Source organism: Lipophrys pholis, assembly GCF_963383615.2.
Source record: "Lipophrys pholis genome assembly, chromosome: 20".
Taxonomy (NCBI): Eukaryota; Metazoa; Chordata; class Actinopteri; order Blenniiformes; family Blenniidae; genus Lipophrys; species Lipophrys pholis.
The window spans coordinates 10656962-10684807 of record NC_137648.1 but is presented as its reverse complement, the minus strand read 5'-3'; the positions used below and the strand labels follow the sequence as shown (position 1 = coordinate 10684807).

The following is a 27846-nucleotide window of genomic DNA, read 5'->3' as shown; positions in this document are numbered from 1 at the left end:
CAGCAGAGAACATAAAGACTGAAGAGTCTAAAAATGTCTCAAGACAGCGAGAGATACCAGAGAAGAGAACAAATGCACAGCCTACCGTCAAATGCGCAAAGGAAATAAAAAGAGAGAGTGAAGCAGATGGAGGAAGAAATGTAGAAACAGGCTTTCTCCTGCTCCTCTGACTACCGTTCCTCTGCTGAATCACTCCATCATCTCAAGACTGAGCATGAAACAGCTGCTCATCACCGGGTCTCTCTAATGGGCCCAGAATGGAGACAATGAGAAATATGGAAATGGAGGAAGATGAATGTAGCACAGAAACGAACACTCGAAATGAGGCAAATGCTAAGAAGTTCACCTCAACAGGGTTCATGGAGAAAACTTCTCCTGGACAAACAAGCCTCTGCTTTGTCAGTGTGGCTCTAATCTTCCTCAGCTCATTGTTTAAAAATAATTACTTATTTTAGTAGCTCTTACTTATAACAAGATTTATGCTATAAAAATAAGTGTAAACTCAATGTTGTGGCCACATTAATGTGAAAGCTGAAGGGACGCACTGAATCCTGACAAACAATATCACGTAATATCGATTTAGCTCATTAGCTTTTATTAATAAGGAATACCTGGAGTGTTAATTAGTTTGCACAAAATAGTGGGAGGAGTTTATTCTAACAGATCAATGTACAATACGCAATGTTCAGTTCTTGTGTTGTTGTGAATTGTGTCTATTTTTAATAGCTTTAAAAAGGTCTGTCTGAGCCTTCAGCGGTTAAGATGCTGTTATTGTGATGTGAGGCGTTTTCGCCGCTGGCTTTGTGGTACAATGAAAAGACATACAAATAAAAAGCTCAAAGTACGTTTAAAAAATACATACATGCAGGAGAAAGTATTGTAATGATGATGAACTGAATCTTACTGAGAGTCAGATCTTATTGGCCACATTAATGCCTGACCCTCGCCGCGCTCTCGTGGCTGAGCTGGATCACGTCCATCAGCCAAGTCCCAAAATACTGTTGGAAAGTGATCCCAGAGGAGCAAAGGTCTTTATAGCAGCATATTAATGCCAGCCGTTTTGAAATTGGATACAAGTGTGAAGATCTGGTGTCCGCATAGTTTTGACGATATAGTGTACGCGTGGAAACTTTACTCTAAATATTAAATTGTATATCGCCTATCCTTTGAAGTTCCTCTCCCCATCTAACACATGCTGGATATAATCCCAGAGAAGGCCCAGGAATTATCTCCTCATCCATAACATGCAGGATAAAGCACAGAGTGTGCGACGCGTTATGCAACGTTTCTTTTTTAGTCTATGTCCATCTGGGCATGGTTCTGTTGGTTGTAGCTGTTTTTCTGCACTAATAGTCCAATTCTAGTCTGCGTGTGTGCACTTTAGCGATAGAGAGCTTCAATATTTTGAATCAAAACGACCTCGAAAGAAGGAAATCAGCAGGAAATCCTGCAAAGCTTCTGAACGGAACTGAAAATGCTGAGTATGCGTCACTTTCTGTCTTTCTCTCCCAACTGATTTTTTCATTTATTGCATTGCCTGAATCCATTTCATACAGAACACTGATATCTGAACTAAATTAATTTTGATGGAGTGAGTATCCGGTGTGTGTGGCTTACATCATAAATAAAAAAAAAATGTAAAAAGAAATCTCCTGTGTGAGTCTCTGACTTGCTTTGGCAGAAGCGGGGGGGGTGGGGTCTCAGACTATAAGAACAGATCCAGATTTTCTGTGGAATTCATCCTGCAGTCATTCAAGGCAATAGTACACTGTACTGGACACACCCTTTGTGTGTGGGTGAGCATGTATGTGTGTGTGGCCTTGCACTGCTGGCATGTGATTGTAGTGAGTACGTGCAGTCCAGTCCAGTCTCAGCGCGTGCGTGTGTGTGTGTGTGTGTGTGTGCGTGTCTTCAACTTCCCGCAGCAAACGGGGAGCAGTTTCTTAGTCGTAAGAAAGTGTAGAGGTTTCTTTCCCCTGCAGTCATTCTAATTACAAGTACAGTAGCTCTCCTTCACCGCTGGATAAAAGCAAAACACAAAAGCGACTTCAATGTTACATCGAGCTGTTTTTCATCACACCTTCCTGCCATTCACGTCTCAGCTGCCGAGGACAAAAGCCCCCACAGATACAGTACAAACAGGAGTAGTGAGATCAGCTGGAGCTCTGCTGAAATGGGTCACGAGGTTTGGCAGGTGTGTTGGTCGAGGTATTTTTGATGGAGAGATGCTGGTTCCTTTCCAGCATTTATAGTGGAACAAATTCTATGTATGTTTACTATGTAAATGTGACAGTGTAAACATCTTCATGTTTCATCTGCTCTCTCCAGCTGACCATCTGCCTCCTCTATTGTTACACCAACCATCTTTATGTCGTCCTTCTCTCCTCCTGCCCGGCAGCTCCATCTCAAACATCCTTTGTACGATACGTCTACTATCTCTCCTCAGCTTACATCGAAACCATCTCAACCGCAGCCTATACTTTCATCTTCTTATTAAAAATGTATCAAGCCATAGTTTGATGTATTACACAGTCAAAGAGGATGCGGTGGAAGTCAGAGAAGCAATCTTGTGATCTTAAGGTTGCAATTTCAAATCAGAGAAAGAAATATTATTTATGGGTCTCGCTCTTGGAAAAACTGCCTAAATCAATGGCTGTGCCCCGAGCAGGTGTAGAAACGATGACGAGGGGATAGGTTCAATGCAGAGGAATCATTTTCCCAAGGAGATCAATGAAGTAAGTCTTTCTATTTAACTCTTTGATGCCACATTCAACAATAGGCTCTATGGTTTGGAGGATAGTGCACAAATAGGTACTGTACACTATTACATCACAAAAACTGAACACTTTATGATAAATATTGGAGATTAATGAAGCTTTAGAGATGTGAGACATGTCTCATAAAGTGAAATTGCACATAAATGCAATACATCAGTTATTTCCAGCGTACTTCCACAGGAAACAATAAAAGTAAGAAATACAAACTAAAAATAATACCAAATACAGCCAAGCTGGGTGGTGTAGGAGTTATTTAAAGGGACTCTCTCTTTATAATATTCCATTAAAACCCTTTTAAAACCTAATAAATACATTAAAATTCATCTTCACCTGTTTGAAACATTTGCATTACCTCATGAAAAGCATAGACTTCTTCATATACATGATTCTACATTATAGTGGAAATGCTTTGTGCATTTTCTGTTTAATAACATGGACTAACTGAAGACGAATCTCCTGTTGCACAGCCACCAAAGATGTACTGGTTGCCATGCCAATGCCTTGTTATAGTAAGACTCAAGTCTCCTCCTTTTTTTCCAGTTTGTTTTAACTGGTATTTAGAAGCTGCAAAACCCTCAAGGACCGAGATTCCTGTGGTTTGCGTGCACGTCAGTGACGTTAAAGCAGCTCAGTGTCACCTCCTGCTATTTGAGTTACAGCAAAGAATGGCATTTTCAGGCTTTATTTCTGGATAATCCTACTGTCCCTCCAAGTGCTGCACAGTGACAGCGTGACACAACTGGAACGCAGCTTTATTGTCCGTCTACTTGCAGGTGTCCGTTAGATGGGGGTTGCAAGTGTATTCATGTGTGTGCCGTCCTGTATTTTTGTCTCTGTGGTGCTGGAAAACATTTGTGAGATCTCAAATTTCGGGCTCCAGCACTGTTTTTGTCTTTGGGCCGTTAAGATGGAATTAAGTGTGATGAATGTAAACCAGAGGGAAAAAATAATGCAGAGATAATAGTGTCTGTGTTTACCTTGAAGGAGCTGTGCACGAGCGTTTCGTCCAAGTCGATCACCACGCAGTTCTTGCCATAGTCCGCTATACTGACCTCCGGCAGCAGGGACTTGGCTGGAGGCTGCAAAGAAACACAATCGGTTTACAATGCCCTGCATACGTTAAGCTGAAACGGAAAGAAATACACAAACACACACACGCGCGCTCTCTCTCTCTGACACACATATCGTGAAGGTGTGACCGCCGCTCAGCGAGAGTGCTGGACATCATCATTTTGGCCACTTTGGGCGACACTCAACAAACACTGAGCAGCACAAATGACCTCCAAGAGGATCGTCATTAACTTATGTGAAGGTTTGACTCCACTGCTGAGAGGATTATCATCACACTGATAAGAGCTAGTTGCTGCTGCTTCACCAAATCATTTCCATTTCAGGTTAACATTTCAACAGGAAATCTTGAAAATACTGAGAAATCGTATATGAACAGAATGGATTTGGATTGCAATATGATAACTTTGATTTACCGTGCGGCCACAAGCCATTTTAATTAAGTGACATAATTGGATGAATACATTTTACTACTCTTCATCAGTAAGAAGAGAGCGAGCTATTTCTATCTGATGGCCATGTAATGCTTCATTCAAACATCAATTTCCGTGGTAAAGAAATCATCAACATATGGATTTTCTTTAAAATCCAATCGTTAATGTCTAATTAAAACCCATAAAATTTAAAGTAAATGCTTTTTACTTGCGCTGATGTGACTGAAATTAACTGCCGCTGACATATCCGAGTTACCTTGACTGACTTCTGTTACTGTGCTGCCTTCAGGGTCAAAGGGAAAAAGGAGAAACTAGTGTCCTCTGCCAAGCGGGCCTGAGGTTACAGACAGGCAAGGGGCAGATGGTCCGACCGTGGGAGGGGGGGTACACACAAACTCCAAATGTGCACACACATGCGTTCGCACATACACACGTCAGTTCTTACACACAAATCTTTACAGAGGTGAGAAACAAGGACTCTGCCAATCTTCGACACAAACACGGGTGTGCTGCTTCTTAGTGCGCCACACATTTTCTGCACGTATGTGTGTTTGTGTGTGTTTATCTTTTTTCTTTCCCTCGCAGGAGTGCATGCTGATGTATCGCAGGAAGTCTTCCCTTTGAGCAAGGACACTGGATGACATCCTGTCAGGCCGTGATGAATGTGATTTACACATGCAGGTTGAACAGGGAAAGACGAGGCTCACTGTGACCTTGACATTTTCACCAGGGAGCTGCATGGAGTTCAAATAACACACCTCCTGAAGCCACAGCCAGGGGGCGCTCTCACAAGAAAATCAACCACAGGGCACCATAAATGTCTGGCTTGATCAGTGTAATACAGAGAGCTGATAATCACACACGAAGAAATACTTGTATTAGCGCTCTAAATTAAAGATGGGGGGAATTTTACATTATGATGCAATAAGAAGTCAGTATTTAAAAAGTATTTGTGCATTAGGTGGCTGTAGTGAGCCACTGTAGTGACTGGATTACGTTAATACCGATTTATTTGTTCCTATTTAGTAATGAACTCCAGCTTCTGCTGTGTTTATTATTAAATTCCACGTGTTTCCTTCATGAGGACAGGTTTCCTGTAGCTACTGGTACAGCTTTCTAACTTCTTCTTTTAGGATAGAAAAATCAACTGAATGAGACGACCGTTGTTTTGTACGTACTGCACCTTTAATGACCTTTGTCATAGCTTGTGTATAAGGTACATTCAAATGAATTACAATCAATGTATCATAGCTGATATAGTAATATTTCCTTTAGCAACCTTTGACCGTTTTTCAACAATCAATAAGCATAAAATCAAAGAGAAGCTTTTATTGTTTTCTTCTTGTACTCGTGTGTCAAAATGTTGTTTTTAAACACTACATGACAGCACTGAGTGACGCACATGTAAACCTGTACAGGTCAGCTGGACTTATTTATGTCGCCCATCAGAGTTCCTCGGCCGGGTGAAGACAAGGATCATACCTCGTCACAGCGTGAGTTTCCTGCTATTGAAGGGAGGTGTCGGCGTGCTGGTGGAGCTCAAAACTTGGCTGCAACGTGGGATGCTGTGAGTGTGAATATCTTAAATTACAGAAAACCACAGGCACCTCATGGATTCCAAAATAGCGAAAAGAATTGCCGTTTCAGCACAAAAATTAAAAAAAAATTAAATAAAACAGGGATAAATTCGCTTTCTGGTTAATGTCTGATGGAGTACTAGCCGGTGAAACCAAACACCCCTCTAATGGACAGCAAGTCACTGAAAACAGATTGTATAACCACAGAGCAATTTGTCTCAAAACAACAAAATAGCTCATTTAATCTCAAAGTCATTCATTTGTTGACTCAGGCTGTGGATTCAAACGTCTGAGATTCTGAACATTTGATTGAAAAGGAAAATCTCGTGGTCTGTTCCAACGATTTGAGAAACACGGCAGAGACGGACAAGGAGGCCTAAATCAATCACATGATAATAAATGGATCTGAATCAGTTCTTTCTGCCAGTTGTGTGAGGAGGGTAAAAAGCAGCACAAAGAAAAGCCTTGAAAGCCACATGATCATACTGAGGGAAAGTGCAAAATTTAATCTGACAGGGAGGAAAAATCACCTCTGTGTCAACAACCACATGCAGCCGGACTGATGAAGAACAGCAAGCGAGTGGAGGAGGTTACTGTGATGGAGCAAGATGAAGTGAAACAAAAGATAATAATACATACACTGGGTATGGGGATGACCTGGACCTGGTCACACTGGAGAAAACAAGCAGAGAGAGAGAGAGAGAGAGAAAGAGAGAGAGAGGCAAGGAGAAAGAGATTGATAGAGACAGGGTGGAAAAACAGAGAAAAGGGAACAAGGGAAGCAAAAGAAAAAACTGTGAAAACTGCAAGGAAGAAATCGACAACGTCAATATTCTAATCAACAAATGCACGGGGGGGGGGAGAGAAGAGAAGAGAGAAGGACAGGAGAGAGGGACATATAGTGAGAGAAAGTGAGAGCAACTTGCTGAGAAACAAACAGAGCTGCCATAGTAACAAATACGGCTGGCCAGAAATCCAGCAACAGTACACTGCTGGGAGGGACCGTGGGCACAGACCCAGACTGAAAATCAGCCTCGCACTGAAACAACGCTTTTTATGGCGAGGTTCGTCAGGTTCCTTCTAATTTAGTGGGAACTCATTTGTTAAGGAGAGGTCCGGAGTCGGTCTGTGCTGACCACATGTATAGCGCCAGTAAAGGGTAACACCCCCCCCCCCCGAATGAGAGACATTTTCAGGTAAACAAAAGTGAATGTGACACGACGCTGCTTCATTTTTAGCCCCGTGTACCCGCCTTGGCAGCAAAACACCGTGTTTGTGGAGGAGCTTTCGGGTTTGGCGCCTTTTTCAGAGCCACGGCGTTCTCTTCGCACAAGCTTACTACAGTGGTCAGAGTGTGTGTGAGGAGAGGGAGGTGGGGGGGGGGCAGGCAATCCATCACAGTGGACACACACAAGGTCCACTTCATGGGGATTAGACGAGCAGTTTGAGCGTGTGTGTGTGTCCACACATGTGTTTTTATCAATACCGGGAAAGATTATAAGGGGAAAAGTGCATGTGTTTTGAGCTGCTCGGTGCTCTGTGTGTGTTATTTGGTGTGTCGCTGTGTGCTGTTGTGTGCGTAGGCAGATATCGAAGAATGCAAGATGGGAAGGGAGCCCGTATTTTCAAGCAGTGGATGGTAAACAACCGCTGGGTTCAACGGGTTTGAAGCAGCTGGAAAAATTTGTGGAGGGAGCTCAGCGAGGCTGCACGGTGCCTCAGCTCTCTGCAGGAAAAGGCAAACCCTAACAAGCTCTCAGTAACAACACCAAACAAATGTTACTTGTTACTGCAGCTCGCAAGTCAAGCAAGAATCGTAAAACATTAACCGATTCCCTCAACGATCTATTTTTTTTTTTTCCCCAGTTGAGCGGATGTAAATTTTATGTTATTTGGAGTCGGGCCAACCATGGCATCAGAGAAAAATGAGCCTCACCTTGGGAGGACTGCCATTCTCCTCTGGTGGCGGGGGCAGAGAGAGGGTCTTGTTGTTGGCGGGCGGTGGCTCCACATGGTAGTCATTGTAGTTACGGAAGCAGCAGAAAAAAGGGCTGAAAATGCTCCGACTCCGGTGCTTCTTTAAGCTGCTGTTGGACTGGGAGACTGGAGGAGGAAAGGGTGAAGAAGAAACAGAAACGCTTTGGTTACATTGTGTGTCTTTACATGACACAGATCGAGATTATTAACTTCAGACGTCATGCAAGGAACCTGTTGCACAACATTTCCGCGTTGCATTACTGTCTCTCAGAAATATGTTTTACATGTGGTATTGAGGCCCAACAATCGCTCGCCCTCTCATCACTTTTTTTGTCTTTTTGTCGATATAAACGAAAATAATCATTGCAAAGTCGACCATTCCTCCAACTTACACATTTACTCAGCAAAACTACAATGTGCCAGCAAGTTGTGAACTATCCCGGCAGCTCAGTAGTCTTGCAGCATTTTTCTGTTCAAGTGCTTGTTTTTTTTTTTTAAAAGCTTTTTATTAATCAAACTTGGCAGCGTTACTATTGATATCATCAGCAATGAAATATTGTATCTGTGCTTCTCTTAAGAGGAGCCCTTTGTATTGAAGGTTTGCCAAATAAAAGACTAATATCTTCACCATGGTATTCAAACTAAGAAAAATATGGGGTTATGGTGATTTCTAACATGAAATTCATAACTTTTCCCCCCTGGATTCAAGATTTTGTATGAAACAAATAGGATACACTCAATTTTGGAGCTTCTAGTATTGTTTGTGTGCGGTTTAACTCATATTGTATTTTAAACTGTAAGAATGCATCTTGAAAGTATTTTTTATACGCAATAAAGCTAGATTATTTCTCAATTGACTTTAATATATCTGGGAGCTATTTCAATTAATTGTAGTAAAGTAAGTAAAACGTTAAATATTACCTAATGAAAATGTCAAAAAATTATTTAAAAAAATTAATGCAAGTACCAAGAGGAGGAGGGAAAGAAACAAACTTCTTGCCTTCCCTTTCAATTAACTTTTGGTTTCAGGGCCATTTCAGTGCGACGTCACTTTTGCCCAAAAAGAAAGAGACAGAAGTGACGCGCGGCGTTACAGACAGGCTGTTTCTCATACATCATGGCATTATTGTGACGAAAAGAGCCGCGATGAATGTTGTACCACACAGTGAGGCATCAGTTCATGCAATAAGGAGCAGAGGGACAAAAATAGCCATAATCCGAAGTGCCCTCTGGGAAGACAGCCCGCTTAATTAACATCATGAAAAGAGGAGAGGGGAAGATCGACAGATTATCACTGCTTACAATAAACAAACAAAAAGAAAACACAAAGACAACGTATGCCAGAATAAAAAAAAAGATTTCTATATTTTTACATTTTCTATATATAAAGTCAGACCATTAATGTAATGGAGTGGCAGAATATGCATTTCATTCATTTTAAATGTGAAGCCATTTCTGGGACACGACAATAATGACACAGATTCAGACTGTTTGGAAAGAAGAGCTGATCACAGACTGACTGCTGCAAAGCTCCAAGGAGAAAACAGCATAAACATGTAGGTCCCTGGTTACATCATCCCTTCTTCGCCGTTTCTGAAGCCCATGGCCTACTTTCACACTGACAGAGCAGATACAAGCAAGCCCGAGTGGTCTGCAGGCCCCCGTAAATGCTCCATCAAGGATTCGGATTTTTAGACTTTCTCCTGGAGTGGGATGCGAGGATAAAAATAGAAATCTGGGCAGCTCGAGTACAAAGAGTAAATTCTGACAGTGCAATTATCACGAGGTGTTCCTGGAGCAGAAATTCAGCCGAGCCTAATTGCTTTAATCCTAATTTTTTGGGGCACGGAAATCCCAAATCTGCACGGTGCGTTGAGGTGTCCGCAGGCTGACTTTAGGTGGGATCTTCATTTCTATTGCCCTCAGAGCGACCGTGGTGCAGCATCCCTGTTTGCTGCCGTCTCGTTAACGTGTTCATAGAGCCGTGTGACACGGGCAGCCCAGTTAGCCATGCATGCCGTGGCTGTTTGCAGCCCGCTCCTCTTCTGAGAGCCTTCAGATTGACGCCTGAAACCATCCTCGGATTGCGCCGACTGCATCCGACAGGCTGCAGGCACTTTGTCTTCTTTGTTCTCTTCATTCTCTGTAGCCCAAAGCTTGCTGTGGCTCTTCCTCTTCTCTGATAGACGTTACGGAGAAGCAGCACTTCAATGAACAAACGCTATACGGTTGGAAAAGGAAGACGACGTGCTGTGATACCATAAACCTGTGTGGCGACTAAAGGAGCTGTTCTGCCCTTTCTACAGACTGGTCTCTCACGGCTGCTACACAGATCTGATAAAACCATATTGACTAAAACTCCAGAGTTTAGTCTATATTTCTCTCTGTAGATACAAAAGTGCATTAACTCTCATATGCAGGCAACACAATAAACGGTGGAACTCGACAGGAATTCGTCTGATACATGAAAGAGCGGCTGCACACACTGAAGGCATTAACCCTGGAAGACAAAGGTCACCATTCGCACACAAACACGCTCACACGGGCAGTGATGAGGAAGTCTCATTAATGTGTGAGGACTTAATGTGGTGGAATTAAGAACACATGACAAACTGTGTGCTGCACCATTACGGGATCGGTGTAATTATGTAATTCAAAAGGCTGGTTCGTCAAAAACACTCAAGCTTTGGTTGAGTGTAAACTGTGTAGAGTTCACTTCATTTCCAGTGTCTCGTATGCAACCATAGGTTTTTTTTCACGAGCAACCTTGAACATGGAGTTTATTGATTGTTTAAAAAAAAACAAAAAAAACTTTGTAAATCAGTCACATATAGGAAACGATTTGGACAGCAAAGTTGATGGAAAGTTGCAGAGAATGAGCCCCACAACAAACTTACTGAACACCAAATTACAGGTTAAAACCTTATTTTCAATCTTATCTTCAATCTGAATCAATATTAGTTGGTGAAGCAGGTCATCTTCCCATCAGAAGGTTGTTGGTTTGACAACAAAACTCGTTCTGTTCACTTGAGTTAAGACACTGAACTTGCTGTGAATAGAATGCAGCCACTTTGCAAAGCGGGCGTCACCACTGACGTGTGTACGCGTGTGATTCTGTGGGTGATTGAGCAAATGTGCAAAAGTGGTAAATGGTTGATTTACCATTTTCATGGCAGTCATAATATCACATAATGCAACAGAATCAGCTGACTGTCGTATATAAGCTGCTCTGTAATAAGTCTGATTTAATACTATACTTGTCCGTCAACCTACCTGCATTGTAATGTCTACCTACACACATTCAGCTCAGGCCACAAGTGTGTGAGTTTAGCTTTTGCCTGAAGGTGTCCAGCTCCATCTCTTTCTACAACAGAATGCACTGTTCAGCGCGGGAGGAAAAGAAAGGCAGACGGAGCTGCTGTCAGAATGAGTTTAGATAAAGCAGGAGGTCGAAACAGGGTCCACAACAGTATCTCTTCCAATGACAAGCGACAAGTGAGTGAAGGGAACGGATTGAACTGTGGTTGCCGTTTTCCTGCCTGACAGGTAACAAAGTTGGTGGAAAATCTGTGAATGACACATAAGTTAGTTGGACATGTTGCTATGTTAGCACGGTGAGGCACAACACTGCGAACAAACTCTAATTGGCAATCAATTAAAGACCCAAATGACACTCAGTGATGTATGTATGTCATATCTCAAGTTTACTCCGGATTATGTGACGATAGAATCACTGCATATTTTAACGTTACTCTGATTCACAGACCCGGTTGGCTTCACTGCAAGTGGAGGTTTACAAATTGGCTCCTAAATGCACCTGAGCTATGCTGGCAGTGCAAAATTTCTCTCAGTTTTATCGGGGTTTTGCCGTCCATGAATTGTTAATTTTGTTAGGTTCCTCAGCACTCACAGGGGAGAAACACTTGGCCGGCAGTGACTTTCTGACTGGACTAATGAAGAGACACTGACACTTACTGTCTCACTGCAGACTTGGTGGCTCATCAGAAAGTGAGACACTTGCTTCCCTGTCGATTGTCAAGGACTTTATCAATGACTCAACAGAAAAGTGGCAGCAGTATGTTTCTTCAAAGCACTCCACAGGCCGGAATGATCCTCTGAGGATCAAAATGTTGACGACACCTATACTCTACCTTCCTGGCTCAGATATTCGACAGTTTGAACTGTCAAGCATTTATGTGACGTGCACATGAACGTACAACTTTTCCTTTTTTCACAAAGACTTTTTTTGTTTAAAATCTGATGACAACAGAGTCAGAAAAGAGAGATAATAATTGGATTTTAGAAAAAAATCTGCTCTACACATTATCAAGAGAGAAACCATTACGGCTTCACCACATCACCACATCAGATCAAGTAATCAGGATCTTCAATTAGGCAATCTTTTTTAAATTATAGTCTTGATTTGAGCTTTCACATCTTCCTGAATCATTTTCATCTGATTCCATTTCTTTAATACGGTGAAATAAAAACATGCCTTTAGCGTCCATTAATTTATTACAAAGATCTGGGGTATATTGGTATACAGTCTATAGTTATTATGATGGTTTGTCATGTAGAACTCAATTTATATTGTATTGATAGAAGTTTATTGATTTCTTTCTACGTGTGCAATGTCCTAAACAACAGGATTACTGTTTCTAAAAAAAGTGCCACCCTTCAAATAAAGGGCAGAAATCTCATATATCTTTAAAATTGTGTCAGATATTGGCAAATCTACAAATACATTTGAGTGAGAAAAGAAAATCCTTAGTTTAGTCCTTAGAGAAGTTATTAAATCAGAAATTCGTGTTGGGGTTTTTTGGAGCTCTGATGCCTCGTTGTCAATCTTTGCTCCTCCATTTTGAGGCATCTAGATTTTCCCGCCTTGATCACCCCCCACCCCCCACCCTCACAAACCCACCCCCACCCCACCACTCTAAAAAAAAAAAAAAAGCAGGTGGGAGTGTAAGAGACAGAAGAAAGAAAACGAGAGGGAGCTGGAAGGGGAGAGAAGGGCGTAGAATGGGTGGGGAGAGTCACTGTGGTGAGACAGCCTATACTTGGGGCTGATTCTTACTCCACCCCCTCCTGCACCACCACCCTGCACAAACAGAGCTTTCCTTTCTCCCTTGGACCCAAACAACATAACAGAGTTTGACTCCCGCCGAAGGCTGAGCAAACACACACACCCGTACATGCATGTAGCGTGTTTAAATGTTTGGACAAACGGTCGATGTGGACCGTGATTAACAAACAGCAAAACCTACACAGAGGAGCAGGCAGAAACTTTTTACTTTGGATGTCCTTGCTCAGGAATGCGGCCCGAGTCGGCTCGCTTTGCATAGTAATGCAGCTTGCGTCAGTCCTGAGAATAACAGCAAAAGGTTAAAGTGCAGCCTTCGCTATTCGCTATTCGCGAACACAGGCGAACGGACTGTCGCAAAACAACAATAACACAACAACTTAAATCAGTGATATAATGCTCCCTGGCACCCAGACTAAAAGGAGTCGGTCAACAGAGTGCGGTTCTGGGAATAACAGACATGCGTACTGAAATCTCTGTAAAGGGTGGTGCCTGCACGAGGCTATATCCAACAAAAAGCTGCCTGGAGAGAAAGGAAGAGAGCTTGGGCTCTCTCTGCACCCTCTTCAGAGCAGGTGCGCATTATTTGTCGACTGAATTCACTTCATTCAATTCAGCGTCGTCTCTTGATCGGGGAGCTGTGAAAATGGCCCTTAAAGTCGCCGCCTGTGTCGGTGCTAAACGTTAGGTAACAGCCAAAGAAAGCTTTTCCTCATCAATCAGAGCCGGCCAAGCCCAGGGCCTCCCGTCACATGTTCAGGCACAGCCACTAACAAGGCCGGAAGAGGGAGAAAACGCAGGAAATTCTCAGCATTCCTGACAGGAAGAGATAATCACCCCCATGACCCACAGCGTGGAACACTGCCAGGCTCCGAGAGGGAACATGATCCCCGGCTTAGCTCAAGACTTTTGAGGTGGCCTCCTTCACTGTAGCTTTAGAGGCGCAGAGATATGCAGGCGGTCAAAATACAACATGTCACATTTTAAATATGATAGGTTTAAGTTTAGCTGCTGGTTCCCCCTTAACTGTGTCCAAGGTCTCAGAGGTTTGTGTTAGGACGACCATCCCTCATGAGGCTGGAACTCCCCGGTAAGGCTGACAAATATAGGTGATTTCAGGTTTACTACATGTTTTTAGTCTAAATATGGCCAGAACTTTTGTTAGTTATAAGCCTTATGCTCTCCATATCATCCACTACAAACATGACAGCCCAACAAAGTCCAATCTGACAGCAAATACTTTAATTCATCTTGTCCTCTTTTAGAACATTCATGTATAACGTCTTAATTATTATAACAAACCCCACATCTGTCTCAAGTACATATATTACCTTTTACTCAACAGCCGTTCGGCAGAGTTCTTTGATACATGAGTTTATATTTTACTTTTGTTACTGAGCTTATCTCCTTTAAAAGCCTTCACGCCCACAGATAAGGATCTCAGCTTTCTGACTTCTGTAAAAAGCTCTAATCGTCAAATCTCGGGTCGCGTCCTCAACTGAAGGACGACCAGCTAAACTTCCTAGTTCATACAGAAATTTTAAATGAAAAAGTAAAAGTATTAAATTATTTTCTTTTTTTAAGCAAATTTCTTTTCTCCACTAAGTGCAAAAGTACAAACAACCACATACAGTATTGATATTGTTTGAATAGTCAATAACTCTAACATATTTGATCAAAGTTTAGAAAAACAGCGTCATGTGACAAGAATACCGTTGAAAGAAAAAGAAAAGTTCTTTCATTTTGAGCCTCATTAACAATTACATTATGTACTGAAATTGAAGAATTCTTTTTATGCAGTGCTCTTGCCTTGAGTTTATTTTTCTTATAGTGTTACCTCTTGTTTGTTGAAGGTAGGGGAACAAAACCTTTTGAGAGAGTTGACACCAAGAGCTGTCTATCTATCCAAAGTAATAGCATATAATTTTAGACAGGCAGAAAAGTGCATTTTATCCCTTGACTCCTAATTTCCTCAAATATCTGCAAAAAATCACAAGAAAACCCAATGAAAATACATTGCATTACCATTTTTTTTACTGGAATAATGACAAAAAATAATGTTAAATCTACGCAAGGTTGATTTAGTCTGAGCTAATAGTGACTACTGCGTCACACTAATAGACAAAGGTGACTCTGAAACCTTCAGAGGTACATCTGAGCTTTTCTATCGAACAAAAATATATGAGGAGATGGTGCCTGATTGCAAATCTTTATCAAATTGTTGGTAACATAGTAGATAATCCAAATTCAAACTGCTGAATTCACAATGCATTTGTTACAATGCTGGAATATGCAGCCAATGCAAATAAAGAACTTTACTCTCATATTTCTTCTTCTCGCTGCAGAATGTAATCGCATCACTGTTAGATGACATGTATTTTTACCAAGTACTAATCCTAAGGATGAGTCACTGAAGCCAAAGAGGATATAGAAAAAAGCTCAATTTACCTCTAATCAATTGATATTAATCGAGCCGGTTCGACCAAACCTTGAATTGCACTTAAATGACCAGCCAGGCGGCTGCAGCTTACAGTACCTGGGGGGCATGCAGGTAACTGTAAGAGCGGACCGTGTGAATGTGGAGCTTTAATAATTCAGATGGAAAACAGGTCGGTTTTAACTGCCAGGTACTTAACACAGACTGAAAGTAAAACAAGCGTGAGACCAGAAGCACTTCTGTGCCATCACTGCTGTAAAACCCACCAAAAAAAATCCTTCAGACACCGGCAACGTGACATCAAGGCACGGAGACGGCAACAGTCAAAAACGACATGCCAAAGCTCTGCCATCTCCTCCAGCAGTGGGCATGATATCACAGATTATTTGCCGCCTCCCCTCACTGAGATTTGGAGAGTGGGGTGTTTTAAAAATGGGATCAGCTGTCTCTGGCTTATGTAACACCGTGTGAGATAAAATACTTAGTCGCCTGCTACTGAAATGAAAAACAGAACTATCGCTCACTCTCTCACTCACGCACGCAGCAGGTAATCGACTATCCGCCTGCATCTAATGTTGTGAGTTGACAACACTTGGAGGCAAAGCGAGCACCTAAAAATGAAGCCGCTTCAGTCCCTGACTACCACTAACAGAAACAGACAGCAGCATGAGGGAACTCCTTGTTGTGCTCTGTGTCATCACAATAACACTGTGATAGCAATCCCTGCAGAAACACACATCTTCAGCTGAGCTGACGCTCAGAAAGGAAACACTTTGATTCCATTTTTTAGGTTGAGGGAACAAATGAATGAGGCAATGCTTCAGTTTCTTTTTGGACTGTGGTTTTATTTTTATCTTCTTTGATTGCAAAGATGAAAACTGTTTAGAATGTTCCGCATCACTTCCCAGGGAATTAAAGGTGATCCTCAGACTGTTTTTGTTCTAGTGTAACAGAGGACACCTTAAAGATCAAGGGATTACATGGACAAAGACCACCGGAGTGACCATATCTGACAACTATATTCAACTGAAGCGGCTCAACAACTAATGCATGGACTGGCCAGACTGCAGAGTGAATTCCAGTTGTTTAGGTCTAAATATGTCCAAAAATGTGTTTTTGATTGAATACCAGAAATGGAATCATAGCATTAAGCAATTTAATTCAAGTTTTAGTTTGGCAAAAAGCTTTTTTATTAACTCACACTACAGCTTCACAGAGTTGAAAGACTTGTTGGCGTTTTCCATCCATTCCATCCATTCATCTTTTGTTGAGTTTTGTTTAATGGGCCAGGCTGGCAATATGGATTACAAGGAAAACCTTGCTACCCATGACTCCCACAACTTCCTCTAGCTCATTGTAGGGCTACCCCAAGCCAGAACAACCCAGAGATATGACCTCCCCATCCGGTCCTGGGTCAACCTCGGGGTCTCCTCCCAGTTGGCACCAGATGCCTAAACCAACCCAGATGGCTCCTTTCGATGTAGAGGAGTAGGGGCTCTGTTGTGAAATAGTTGAAGTTCTCACTATCAGAAAGTGAATTCGACCACCCTGATCAGAAACTAATTGGAATTTTATAGTTATGTAATCAGTTCTCATTATTTTAGGCACTGGACAAGAGACGGTTTTCATGTTTCAAGCAGAAAATGTTAAAATGTCTAGAATTATACTAAACAAAGTTGACTCCACATTCAACATTATATATAACTGTATTTATCTGTGTTTCAGTTTCTCGATTCCTGATCATTGTCGACACTCTCCTGCGCCAAAACGCAGCATCTTAATGAGTAACTTGTGCCAACTTCCGGTAAAAGCCCATTTCTAGCACATAGGGGGGGGGGGGAAAGCACACAGAGAGAAGAATAGACAATTACAACAGATCAGCTTCCAAAACAATATTTACACCGGAGAGCCTCACAATGCACTTCAACGTACGTCACACACACACTCACAGTATATTTTAACAGCTGAGTGAAGTCGAGTAGCACTTGACGAGCTGAGACGGACACTTGTGTGTGTCAGTCTGCGTGAGTTCACCGTGCCCAGGTCCTCGATGGGTTACGTGTGAGGCCATCAAGTCAATAATAGCTCAGTATGATAAAATAAACTCCCATTAAGCCTCCTTCCTTCCCCACACAGACAGCTGAGGCCTGTGTGAAATTTGCAGGCTTGTGGAGGTACACTCAGTTCCAGCAGATGCCTTTAGTCACACTGGCTGACCCTCAGCTGCCCTTCTGGTTTTATATTTCCCTACTTATCAAAGAGGATTTATGTATTTATACATACACATCCTACATAACCTTATATAACTGACATTACTGAATAACCCTGCTCCATTTGACTAAGCCATGACTTGGTTTATACACGGAAAACATTCAGCTGCCACCTATGTCATGCAAGGTACTAATTCTCCCTGCTGATGCTGTGACCTCTGACCTCCGACCTCCGACACAGAGACGTGGGCGTGGGCGAACCTGCCCCTGCCATCCTACCTTCCTGCCCCAGCTGTATATGGCGGAATAGGAGCTTTGGCTTCTGGAGAACGAGGGCTGCTGCTTCTGGAGCGCTCCGTGAAATGAAGGCGAGGACGAGAGCGGGGGAATTAACCCACTGAGAGCTCAGGGAGAAATAATGAGGGAGATCTGACTCCTCTGCTGGAGTTACGCAACCATCAGCAACACAGCCCACGTTTGGGGCTGCAGCAGTTTATTATTTATATATCTTTTTATGTTCTCATCTACGACTGCGCGCTGAAAGCCGGTGGGCTCGGTGACTGATGGGAAATCCTTCTTGCCTGTCAGTTGGTGAAAAGGCGAACAGTAAAAAGCATTAATGTCAGATGTAATTAAAGATCTACCTTCAGGTTTCACTTTAACCAGGACATGCGAGAACATATTGTGTACCTGGAATGAGAGATGATGTCCGTGCAGCTGCAACACTGATTCAATGAGTTGAGGGAGGGACTTTACGGACACAAACATCAATAATTTGTTTTGATTACTCAGAATTAGCATTAAAAACAGCCCCGAAACAGTAAATCTTACATTTGCGAAATACAACCTAGTGCATCTTTAAGATTTTTTTTTTAAAACTTGTTCAAAATGTTGTTGACAATAACATCACATTATTAGCGTTTTGTTTTTAGTTATTATGCGACTGTCACACAATACGTCAGCTCTCGATCACAAAATCACCCATTAAATGAACAACTAATGAAACAACAGAAAATCCTATTCATGCACATTAAATTAATACTTGTTAGGAATGGAAAGGAAGCAGAAAGCAGGTCATATATTTGTGTGTACGTATGTGAATCCTGTGTGCGTACTTTCCCATGCCTCTGCTCTGTGAGAGGTATTCATCTCCACATTTCCACACACAGCATGTCCTACTTAGAAGCCCTTGAGATTTACAGTTAAACAGTATTCACCTTTACCTCGGGAGAATGAGGAAAAATGACTCTCTGTATCTTTTACAGCCGGGGTACGTGTGTGTTTGCTTACTCTCTTGCTCATCTCTTTAAAAATACATAAGCCTTTTATGCTCGACTGTCAAATATTTCACAAACTGGAAGGTGGCATTATTCAAGGAGGGTGACAGAAAATCCTTTTCGGACAAATATGATCTCCCTTTCAGATAGCCAATTACAGATGATGAATGCCAGCCAGAAGAGGGCAAAATATGCAAAAAGGCCATCTCCTTGTCAGACACAGGCCGAGTACCTGACTCCAGCCCAGATGCTTTCTCCTGCCCTGACACACACGTACGCCACCGTACACCCACTTCCTTCCTACCCTTACTTTTCTCTGATTGTATTGATCTGTTTTGACATTATCTGTTCAGCTGAATGGATGCACAATTAATTCTTGGCCTGTGGCTTGTCTGAACTCGACACTCTGGACCGGTTAGTAAAGCGTCTTTAGATCAACAGCATCCAGGCCGCCGCGGACATGTGGCAGGCAGTCCTTCGGCTCCAAAGGGACTGTGACTTTTGGAGCATCAATAATGGCTTTCACCCATTCACCGTCAGCGTATGCTGATGTGTCGACATATACTGGAAAGGCCGAATGATGAAACACCACAACAATGGCATGCATCTAAACCGAGGCATGACAAGCACGCATTAAACGAACTAAAGAGTCACTTGTTAGTCCTGTGGAGTTAATTACAAGAAGTCAGAAGCTTGATGGGTTCAAAGTCACTAATGGCTGCTGTCTATTACATCAAAACTTAAAACCAACACAGAGATCTTGTATCCTGCAGTAAGACAGTCTTCTGTCATCTTTAAAAAATTGCATATTTTCTCATTCAAATCAATACATGGATGTAAAAATTACTGGTCGTTCAGTGAGCAGCAGGCACCCTGTTGACTCCATTTATTGAGGAGAATGGGTTCATCGAGCGTCTGCAGGAATCTGCTGTAGATATTTTGTGACATTGCGGTGGCATCAGTGATCTTCCATGAAGTGGTTTGCTGGCATTTCTAGAGTAGAGACGTTATAAGAAGGAGGATGAATAGATGGTTTAAAAGGCCAACTCTGTCCTGAAGCTCACGCTGGAAGCCAGTGAGAAGGTGGTTGAAATGAGGCTCTGATCAAAACTGATATCCACTATGGGAACATACATCAGCATCCCTACTGGAGGATATTTAACACATTCCTTCAGTGGCTAAATGCTGCAGCCTCCATGTAAGAACAAACGCTGACCACAGGTCATTCATACCAGCTGCTCAGGCTGCACAATATTAGAAAAACATGCAGCATGCAATAATACTGACTATTATGATCATGATGAGTCACAGTCTTTCACCTGTTTATGTCAGGTTATTTATTAAAATTGAATTAATTGTGCATTTTTTGCAATACAGATAAATTAGTGATATATTGGGTAGCCTGCTATCATAAATATTGTGTGGAAACATGTACATATTTATATAACCTCTATCTATGGAGATAAAAAGATTCTGAAATTTCATCACTCAGTAATTAATAATGATTTATTCCATTTCTTATCATATCTCATCTAATTGTATAACACTGCTCCAGATGGAAGTCAAGTAAGCAGAATATTTTTATCTTAAGAATTTACTTCTGATCCGACTGTACCAGTCTCTTTACAGCCTTGAGCAGGACATTTAAAAACAGCCTTTGCTCCAAAACAAGCAACCGCAGCATACACGCTACACTTGAGGGCACATTCAAACATAAAACCTCCCCACAGTGCTGTCAAACATACCATCCAAAACACACAGACACATAAAAACAGATGTAGAAGAGCCCAACATCTCGCTCGGCACAAGAACCAACTAACAGCAGAAACAAACTGATTTTTCATGCACAATTATCCTCCTCAAATTCAACCGGTCATGAGAAATACTTCAACAAGGAGAAGACAGAAATAATTCAAGTAGGTAGAAATGCGAACCTAAAATAAGCTTTAATTTGCACTTGATGTACTTAAACTTACATGGCCTTTGGTCCAGGTCAAGCTCACCAACCAATCAGCATCTTGTGACATAGAAACCAAGTTCTTGGAACAGACAGGAAAAGAAATAGGAAACTGTCCTTAGGTGACTCTTCAACCATTGAAATTGCTTTAAAACATTTTAAAGCACAACGGTTCAGAGAACCACCACGGTTATGGTGAGATTTTTAGGCATCTTAATAAAACCTTCAAGTGAAAAACATTTAACTTTTTTTTTAATTTTAGTTATTTAAAGGATAGGGCTTAGGATTATCTAATGTCAACACATTTTTGGCTTTCACACAATGCCTCTTGGGCTTTTTTTCTTGGCTGCAGCAGAATCACATAATTTCTAAGAAGTGAAAGTTAAAAAGATAAAGATGGAATGCTGTATCTACTCAGAAAAGTAATGAAGATGAGTTTCATTAATAACCTCAAAATAAAAAAACGGTGTATGTTCACTCTGATTAAGGATCACGTCATCCTTTGTTGATTTTTAACCATTTTAGACAATATTCACTCTTAGTAATGAGCACTATCTGTTATTATGACATTTGCAGGCATTAAGCCAACAGTTAAATCTCCTCTGACTTCTCTTTCATGTTGAATGTCTAACATATTCCCTACAATACTTAATAAAACATTAACATCTCATGACTGACCTTAGGGATACAAAACTAAATCTGCACTTGTTCTCATGTCAGATCTGAGGAGACAGTTTTATACTGTTCACATCTATAGTGCAAATTTTTCTGTGGACGATGAGCGTTTCCATGGATCCCGGTAGTCTGCTGGAGACACACATGGCATATCAACAATGCAAGATTTACACACGAGTAAACCGGTGCTCAGACTCTATTCTTAACTAAAAGCTCGTCGGGGATATGTGAACTTTTCAGTTCTATTTTATTTTTTTATTTTTTTAGCTCCAACAGCATCCTGAGTGAAGGCTTAAGTCTTCACAGTCATCAAGTGTAGGAGTGAAGAAAGAGTCAACCCACACGGTTTTCCCCTGTGGCCTCTCCGAGGATGGATTGCAGTGCGATTGCGTCTCTTTCCCAGCGTTTCCTAATCCCTCGATCTACAGGCTGCCTTATTTAAGGTCACTTTGTTGATTTATCGCAGAGGATTCCTAATATATATCAGTGTCACATAAGAGAACACTAATTGGATATAGAAGAAAGAAAGAAAGAAAGAAAGAAAGAAAGAAAGAAAGAAAGAAAGAAAGAAAGAAAGAAAGAAAGAACTACTATTTTTGTAACCTTATAACCAAAGACTTTCAAAATGTAATCAAAGTGTGGTATCTATTAAATGCATCCTGAAGATAATTGCTATTCAACCAGGTTCAAGAATTCCAAATAAAGAGTTTTTACAAGGTGTATCAATGTTTTTTGATCATTTGCACCAGAATCGCTGACAATTCAGGGTGTCGTTCTCTCATTGCTGATGCACACAACAGTTTTAAATAAAAAAAAACATCCTTTCAAATCAAGGCTTTTAGTATTTCGTCACAGACACACACACACACACACACTTTCGCCATATTTTGGCTTTGACCTTGTCTTTTTCGTTTTGTTGTTTTGACTGCTCAACATTTTCTTCAAGATGAAACTACAGTAAAATGAAAAACTGTAATCAGATTGGAATAGAAATTCACTTGTTTTTCAGCACATTAACAAAAAGCAACCTGAAACATCAACAAAACAGCTTTGAGAACTGTTACCATTGATTTATGATGGCTGGTGTTTAAACTATAGTCAACAACAAGCACACAACAAATAATACATGTAAATAGTACCTATCGCTGTAAAAACCTTGATGTAAGATGTAAGGAATGTAAAATCTTAAATCGAAACAATCTTCTGACTTTTCCTTCTGGCATGTTGGTCCACACACTGACACATGGTCTGATCCCCACATATACAGTTAACAAGCTTATCAGTCAAGCAGCTTAGGCTTGGAGGAAAAACAGTCAACTCTTCCCAATGAGCTGCCCCGGCATGGTATCAGACTAAAGTAATGAGCTGCACTGGCTGAAATAGTCTCATGAATCTCTAATAAGGACGTGCACTTCGGTGAGTCCAGCTTTTTCTCTCCTGCCTCCAAGTCAAAATGGTGCACTGAACACATATTGCAAGCCCAATGACGCTTTTCCTACAAGACGTTGGCCAAGGCCGTGCAAAAGATTCTCCCGCCCGATTGCAACACAACAGAGAAATGCTGAAGACAGCAGATTGGCATGTTGTGTTGTAGGGGCAGCTCCCCCTGCGAGCAGAGCCACAAACACCCACTACAGGTGTGGTCCACACACATCATAAACACTTTAATAATGCACAGCAGCGGGTTCCAGGAATAACCTTAAAAGGCAAGTGCGCATGAAATCTCAGCCCCCCCCCCCCCCCAAGATTAATAGTTGGGGCTTCCGCGCTTTCTTTTAAGCACTGCAACATGTTTTTAACCGGGAAAACTTATGTTAAGGGAATCACATTTTAAAAAAAACCACTAGTGCAGAAATCCCTGCTTCTGTCTGTACTTTTTCAGAAATTAAAAATTCCCCCTGAAGTTTTTTTGTTTTGTTTTTCAAGGATGAAGGTTATTGAGGTTTATAAAGCATAGAGTTGGTTGTTAAAAGTGTTTCACTGCAGCCTTGAGCTGCCACTAAACTACGGACAGGCCAGGATGACATTATGTCTGCTGAGGGGAGAGCGTATTACTCAGCCTTAGACAGGAAAACCACACTTGCGATCACAACAAATGTAATTTGTATTTGTTATTTTCCCCAAAGAAAGTGTTTTTTTTAAAGGAGCAAACAGTTATTCCATGGACTCCGGGGTATATTAAATAAATGAGCTCAGCAGGGTAAAAGAACCAATATTGACAAAAGCACAGCTTTATCCCTGCATGACACAAGATCAGCCTTAATGACTTTCAATATATGCAATACAAATTAAAGCTAATTTAGTGTGCTTTCTGATTGAGACAGACCCGTTGCACAGACATCATTATGTGTGTAAATTTGCCCTAAGAGTCTGCCAGCACTAACACTGCAGGATTGAAGAGCTAAACTCAGATTTGACCTGATCTGATTAAGATAAACTGCTCGACCGTTGACACCTGCCTCACTGTGGAGCTCTCAGAGAAGAAACCTGAGTGATTTGCAAAGCAAGACAGAGGCTGGTTGGCTTGGGACTCCCCCTCCCCTGTTCTTAGTCTGGCCATTGCATTTCATTGCATCAGATCCTGAGAAGTAAACGGCTGCCAAATGAAAAGCGTAAATTGTGTTTGGAGAGAAGAAACTCTGTTTTCTCGGAAGGCTGTGTGCTTCTGCAGTCGTTCCTGTCAAATATCTGGCCATAAATTAGTACAGCAGTTCTGTTTTTCAGGACAAAATCTTAACAATGATACAAGATGAAGCTCAAATTTTAAACCAACAAAACCCCCCTCACACTTCAGTTTAGTGTATTTTCTAAAAGTATGATATGGCTGGCTTTGTGCCAAACTGGGAACCACATACACTGTGAAAAAAAAAAAAAAAAACACACCTTATTTAACATATTCCATAATGTGTAAACTTACAATCTGCACTTCACCATAGAAGTCTAACAACATTTGGCTCTAATGGGCTACTACGTCTTTGCTCAGAATGAAACTGATAGGACTCCCAAAATAGCCCGCCTGCGCTCTGAAATATTCAGCATGTGAGTGCGTGAGTTTGTGCGTAATCATTTGTGGCTTCAGCACAGCTCAAGCAGGTCACAGAGTAACTCTCCTGGACAACAAGTGCTGTTTGCGCTCTGCTTTGAGTGAAGGGCAGGGACTCCGTTCAGGAAGCTCCTGTGTGTGTGTGTGTGTGTGTGTGTGTGTGTGTGTGTGTGTGTGTGTGTGTGTGTGTGTGTGTGTGTGTGTGTGTGTGTGTGTGACAGCAGCCATTTGACGAGCCTCAGTGTGTGTGTGTGTATCTTCTCTGGTCAGGGACTGACCCCGGATTTTCTCATGCCAGATTAATTGTCAGATTCCACATGTCATCTGGATTTACTATTCAAGACAGGCAGGATGCTGCGGACAAGAGAGTGTGTGGCTCCTGCACAAGTGATTACAAAGAGGAGTGGTATTTTTTTCTTTAAAGTGTTCCTCCACACGATAGTCAGTTACACTGATTGCTTGTTTTGGTTTTAGTGATTGTATATGGTGGACTCAATGAGTACAGTCACCCTCTGACAGCAAAACATATTCATATGTGTCTGTTCATCTATTTCACTTGATTTTCTTCTGGTCTGAAAACACATTGCCCTCAACAGATTAAGCCAAGCTTCAGTTCTGATGCTGGATTGTATTTTCTGATTACTTGTCAAAGCCAACCAGTCCAGACTGTTTTGATTATCCTTTAATTTTGGGACTCCCGGAGTGGAGGCCGGTGAGTCAGAGTGCTTCACATATGTCAACGCTGCTCAGCGGTGGGTGATGCAGGAAGGTGACCTTTACAACCACAGAGCACCAGGAGCAGCGTAGCAGGAATCTGTGGTCCTCCTGGCCTCCAGGCACCCCGTGGCTCAGTGGGATGGGTCCTGCTGGTTATTTGGAAAACAGCAGGTCCTAATCTTCAACAACAGTCTGGATCCCCCACTCCCAACCCCGACCGGTACTTTTCAGCAAGTGTTCACAATGCGACTCAGTGTGCATTCACATCAGAAACAGTCCACTGTACATGAGTTTCCTTCATCTAAAATAAATAAATAAATAAATAAAAAGAACTGTTGGTGGACGGCGAGATGAGAGAAACCCTCTGTTCAAAGTTAATGAAAACTAGAACTGCTCCTGATTCATGAGGCGGATTTGTCATTTATGTCATCCCCACATGGTGAAGTGGGGACTCTTGTGCAAAACAACTGAGGGAAAATGTGTTTTCGCTCAGCCGCTGTAATCTGCAGAGCAGCTGTTGAGTTGTTGTTTTAAGGCACAGTTTTTTTTACACAGATGGAGGTGGACATTTCAAGCAGTGTGGACACTGTCAATTGCGTCCTTATGATTGAGGCTTGAACAAGAGGGCTGACGATACTCGTTGACAAACCGATGATGCTTTAAACTTCAAATCTAGAATAAGCAGAATATGCAAAATATACTTGATTTGTGGTTATACAAACATGGTAGAGGTACTCAACAAAGATGGGACATTGTTATTTAGATATCTTTAACATGAATTTTCTGGATAGTTTCACCAAGCTGTTGATTTCACACATGCTCACGGGTGAGGTTTATTATTGTTAGGATAGGATATCTTGCATTTTACAGTGTCATATAATACATACAGGGGTGTAGACATTGCAAGGGGGAAAGAGAGTGCCCGCCCCCTGTAGTAAACCCTGCTTACTCTACTCATCTGAGGAAATAGTACACGTTTAAAGCAACAGCATTGACATTTAATATTCTATCTGGGATCATAATACAGCTATTGCCAATGAGTATACAGTGCCCCTCTAACAGTTCTTATAAACCCAGGCTGGCTGGGGTTTTCTGCCTCTTGAATGTGTCCCTGCTTCAGCTGAACAATGGAGGTTTTCCGTCGATACTCTGTCTTGATATTGCAGTCCAGAGCCTAGAATCCCCTCTGCACACTGGAAACTGCAGATTTTTAACGGACGAGCAGCGAGCGGCTCCACCGCACTGGGTGGAAATCAACATTCATGCACAGCAAAGAAATAAATAAAATAATCCCCAATAACATCTGTGATCCCGCGCCCTTACCTTTATCTGGACTTGAAGAAATGCTCTCCTCCTCTTTCGGATTTGCAACCTGTGTTATTATGGACGTGTTGTCCATGGAAACGAGATGTTACGCACCCTCGGCTACACCGTGTTTATTCCCTGGCAAACATCACACAGTTCCCCCGGCCGTGCACACAGGCGCGAGCGTCCGACCGTCTGCACCATTAAAATCCCCTCTGACTCGGAGCGCGCGGACCCACCATCTCCCGTAGCGCACGAGCAGGACGAACTGTCAGCGCAGGCTCTGAGGAGGTGACAGTCCGAGGCGCAGGAGACAAACAAAGCGTCAGTCCTGCAGAAAAGCCGTGTGTGTCCGCCGTTGCAGGCAGCATAGCCCCCGCCTTATGCTTCTGGTGCTGCTTCTACTTCTACTGCTACTGCTGCTGCTGCTGCTGCTACCGCGCGCGCTCCGACTCCGACCCACAATATCTACTGCGTGATACGCGTTTACACTGTTTACCCAGAGATGGCGACCGTCCTCCTCCTCCCGCTGCCACAGGGCCAAGCAGGCTCACCACAACAACACGCCTCCCACATTTCTATTATGTTGTTCGGTCCGTGCTGGAAAAGAACCCCGTCAGTCCGCCCACACCACTCACTGTTGTCCTCTTGTTTTTATCCTTAAAGCTGCTGGAAAACACTTCACACGCAGCTTAGACATTCAGGATGTAAACATCTTTAATTTAAAAAAAAAAAAAGAAAAGAAAAGAAAAAAAACAAGAATGAGTTTTTCACACTATTCCACCAGTTTTCATGGTTAACTTTTATATACTACTCAGTATGAATACCTCAAATGCAATTATTTTACTCGAAGAATCTAGAGAAAATCTTGATATTAAAAAAAAAAAAAACGTACACTGTGGTTGTTTCGCCAAATCTGTTTAGAAGGACTTCATCCAAATAAAATCAAGAAAACTCTAAAATCAGCTCTATACTGACAAAATGTGTCTTATGTAATACAGGGCATGCCATTGCGTGAGGCGACATGTTCTAAAACGCAACAATACGCCCTACCTGCTCTCTAAAACATTCAAGTATTAATCAATCCTTTAAATGTATATTCTTATATTATATTTGACTAATTTGGGGATACTATTGATCTGGGTTCAAATGGACCAACACCATGCTATGGAGGAATGAAATACAACAATGTCTATGGGTGTTAAACTGCTCTCCTGCACAACTGCTCATATAAAGGCAATTTTATAATCTCGTGTTGATAAAAACTTCGGATTATTTTTTAAAAAATACATTTTTTCTAAAACCTAAA

The 27846-nt window shown here is 41.9% G+C and overlaps 1 protein-coding gene across 2 annotated transcripts in view; it reads right to left on the bottom strand.

Moving 5' to 3' along the window:
• ctdspla (CTD (carboxy-terminal domain, RNA polymerase II, polypeptide A) small phosphatase-like a) overlaps nucleotides 1-27276 on the bottom strand; it is a 34157-nt gene extending 6881 nt beyond the window's left edge. Inside the window, exons 1-4 of one of the 2 annotated variants that reach the window (XM_080489145.1) lie at nucleotides 26556-27208; nucleotides 7793-7959; nucleotides 6496-6528; nucleotides 3755-3856 (exon numbers count right to left, since the gene is read on the bottom strand). In XM_080489145.1, the coding sequence (XP_080345271.1) occupies nucleotides 3755-3856; nucleotides 6496-6528; nucleotides 7793-7959; nucleotides 26556-26631 (378 nt within the window). In that variant the 5' untranslated portion in view covers nucleotides 26632-27208. Of the gene's footprint in view, nucleotides 1-3754; nucleotides 3857-6495; nucleotides 6529-7792; nucleotides 7960-26555 lie in introns of both variants that reach the window. The other variant, XM_080489146.1, reaches the window with a different exon arrangement.
• Nucleotides 27277-27846: the final 570 nt, after the last annotated feature.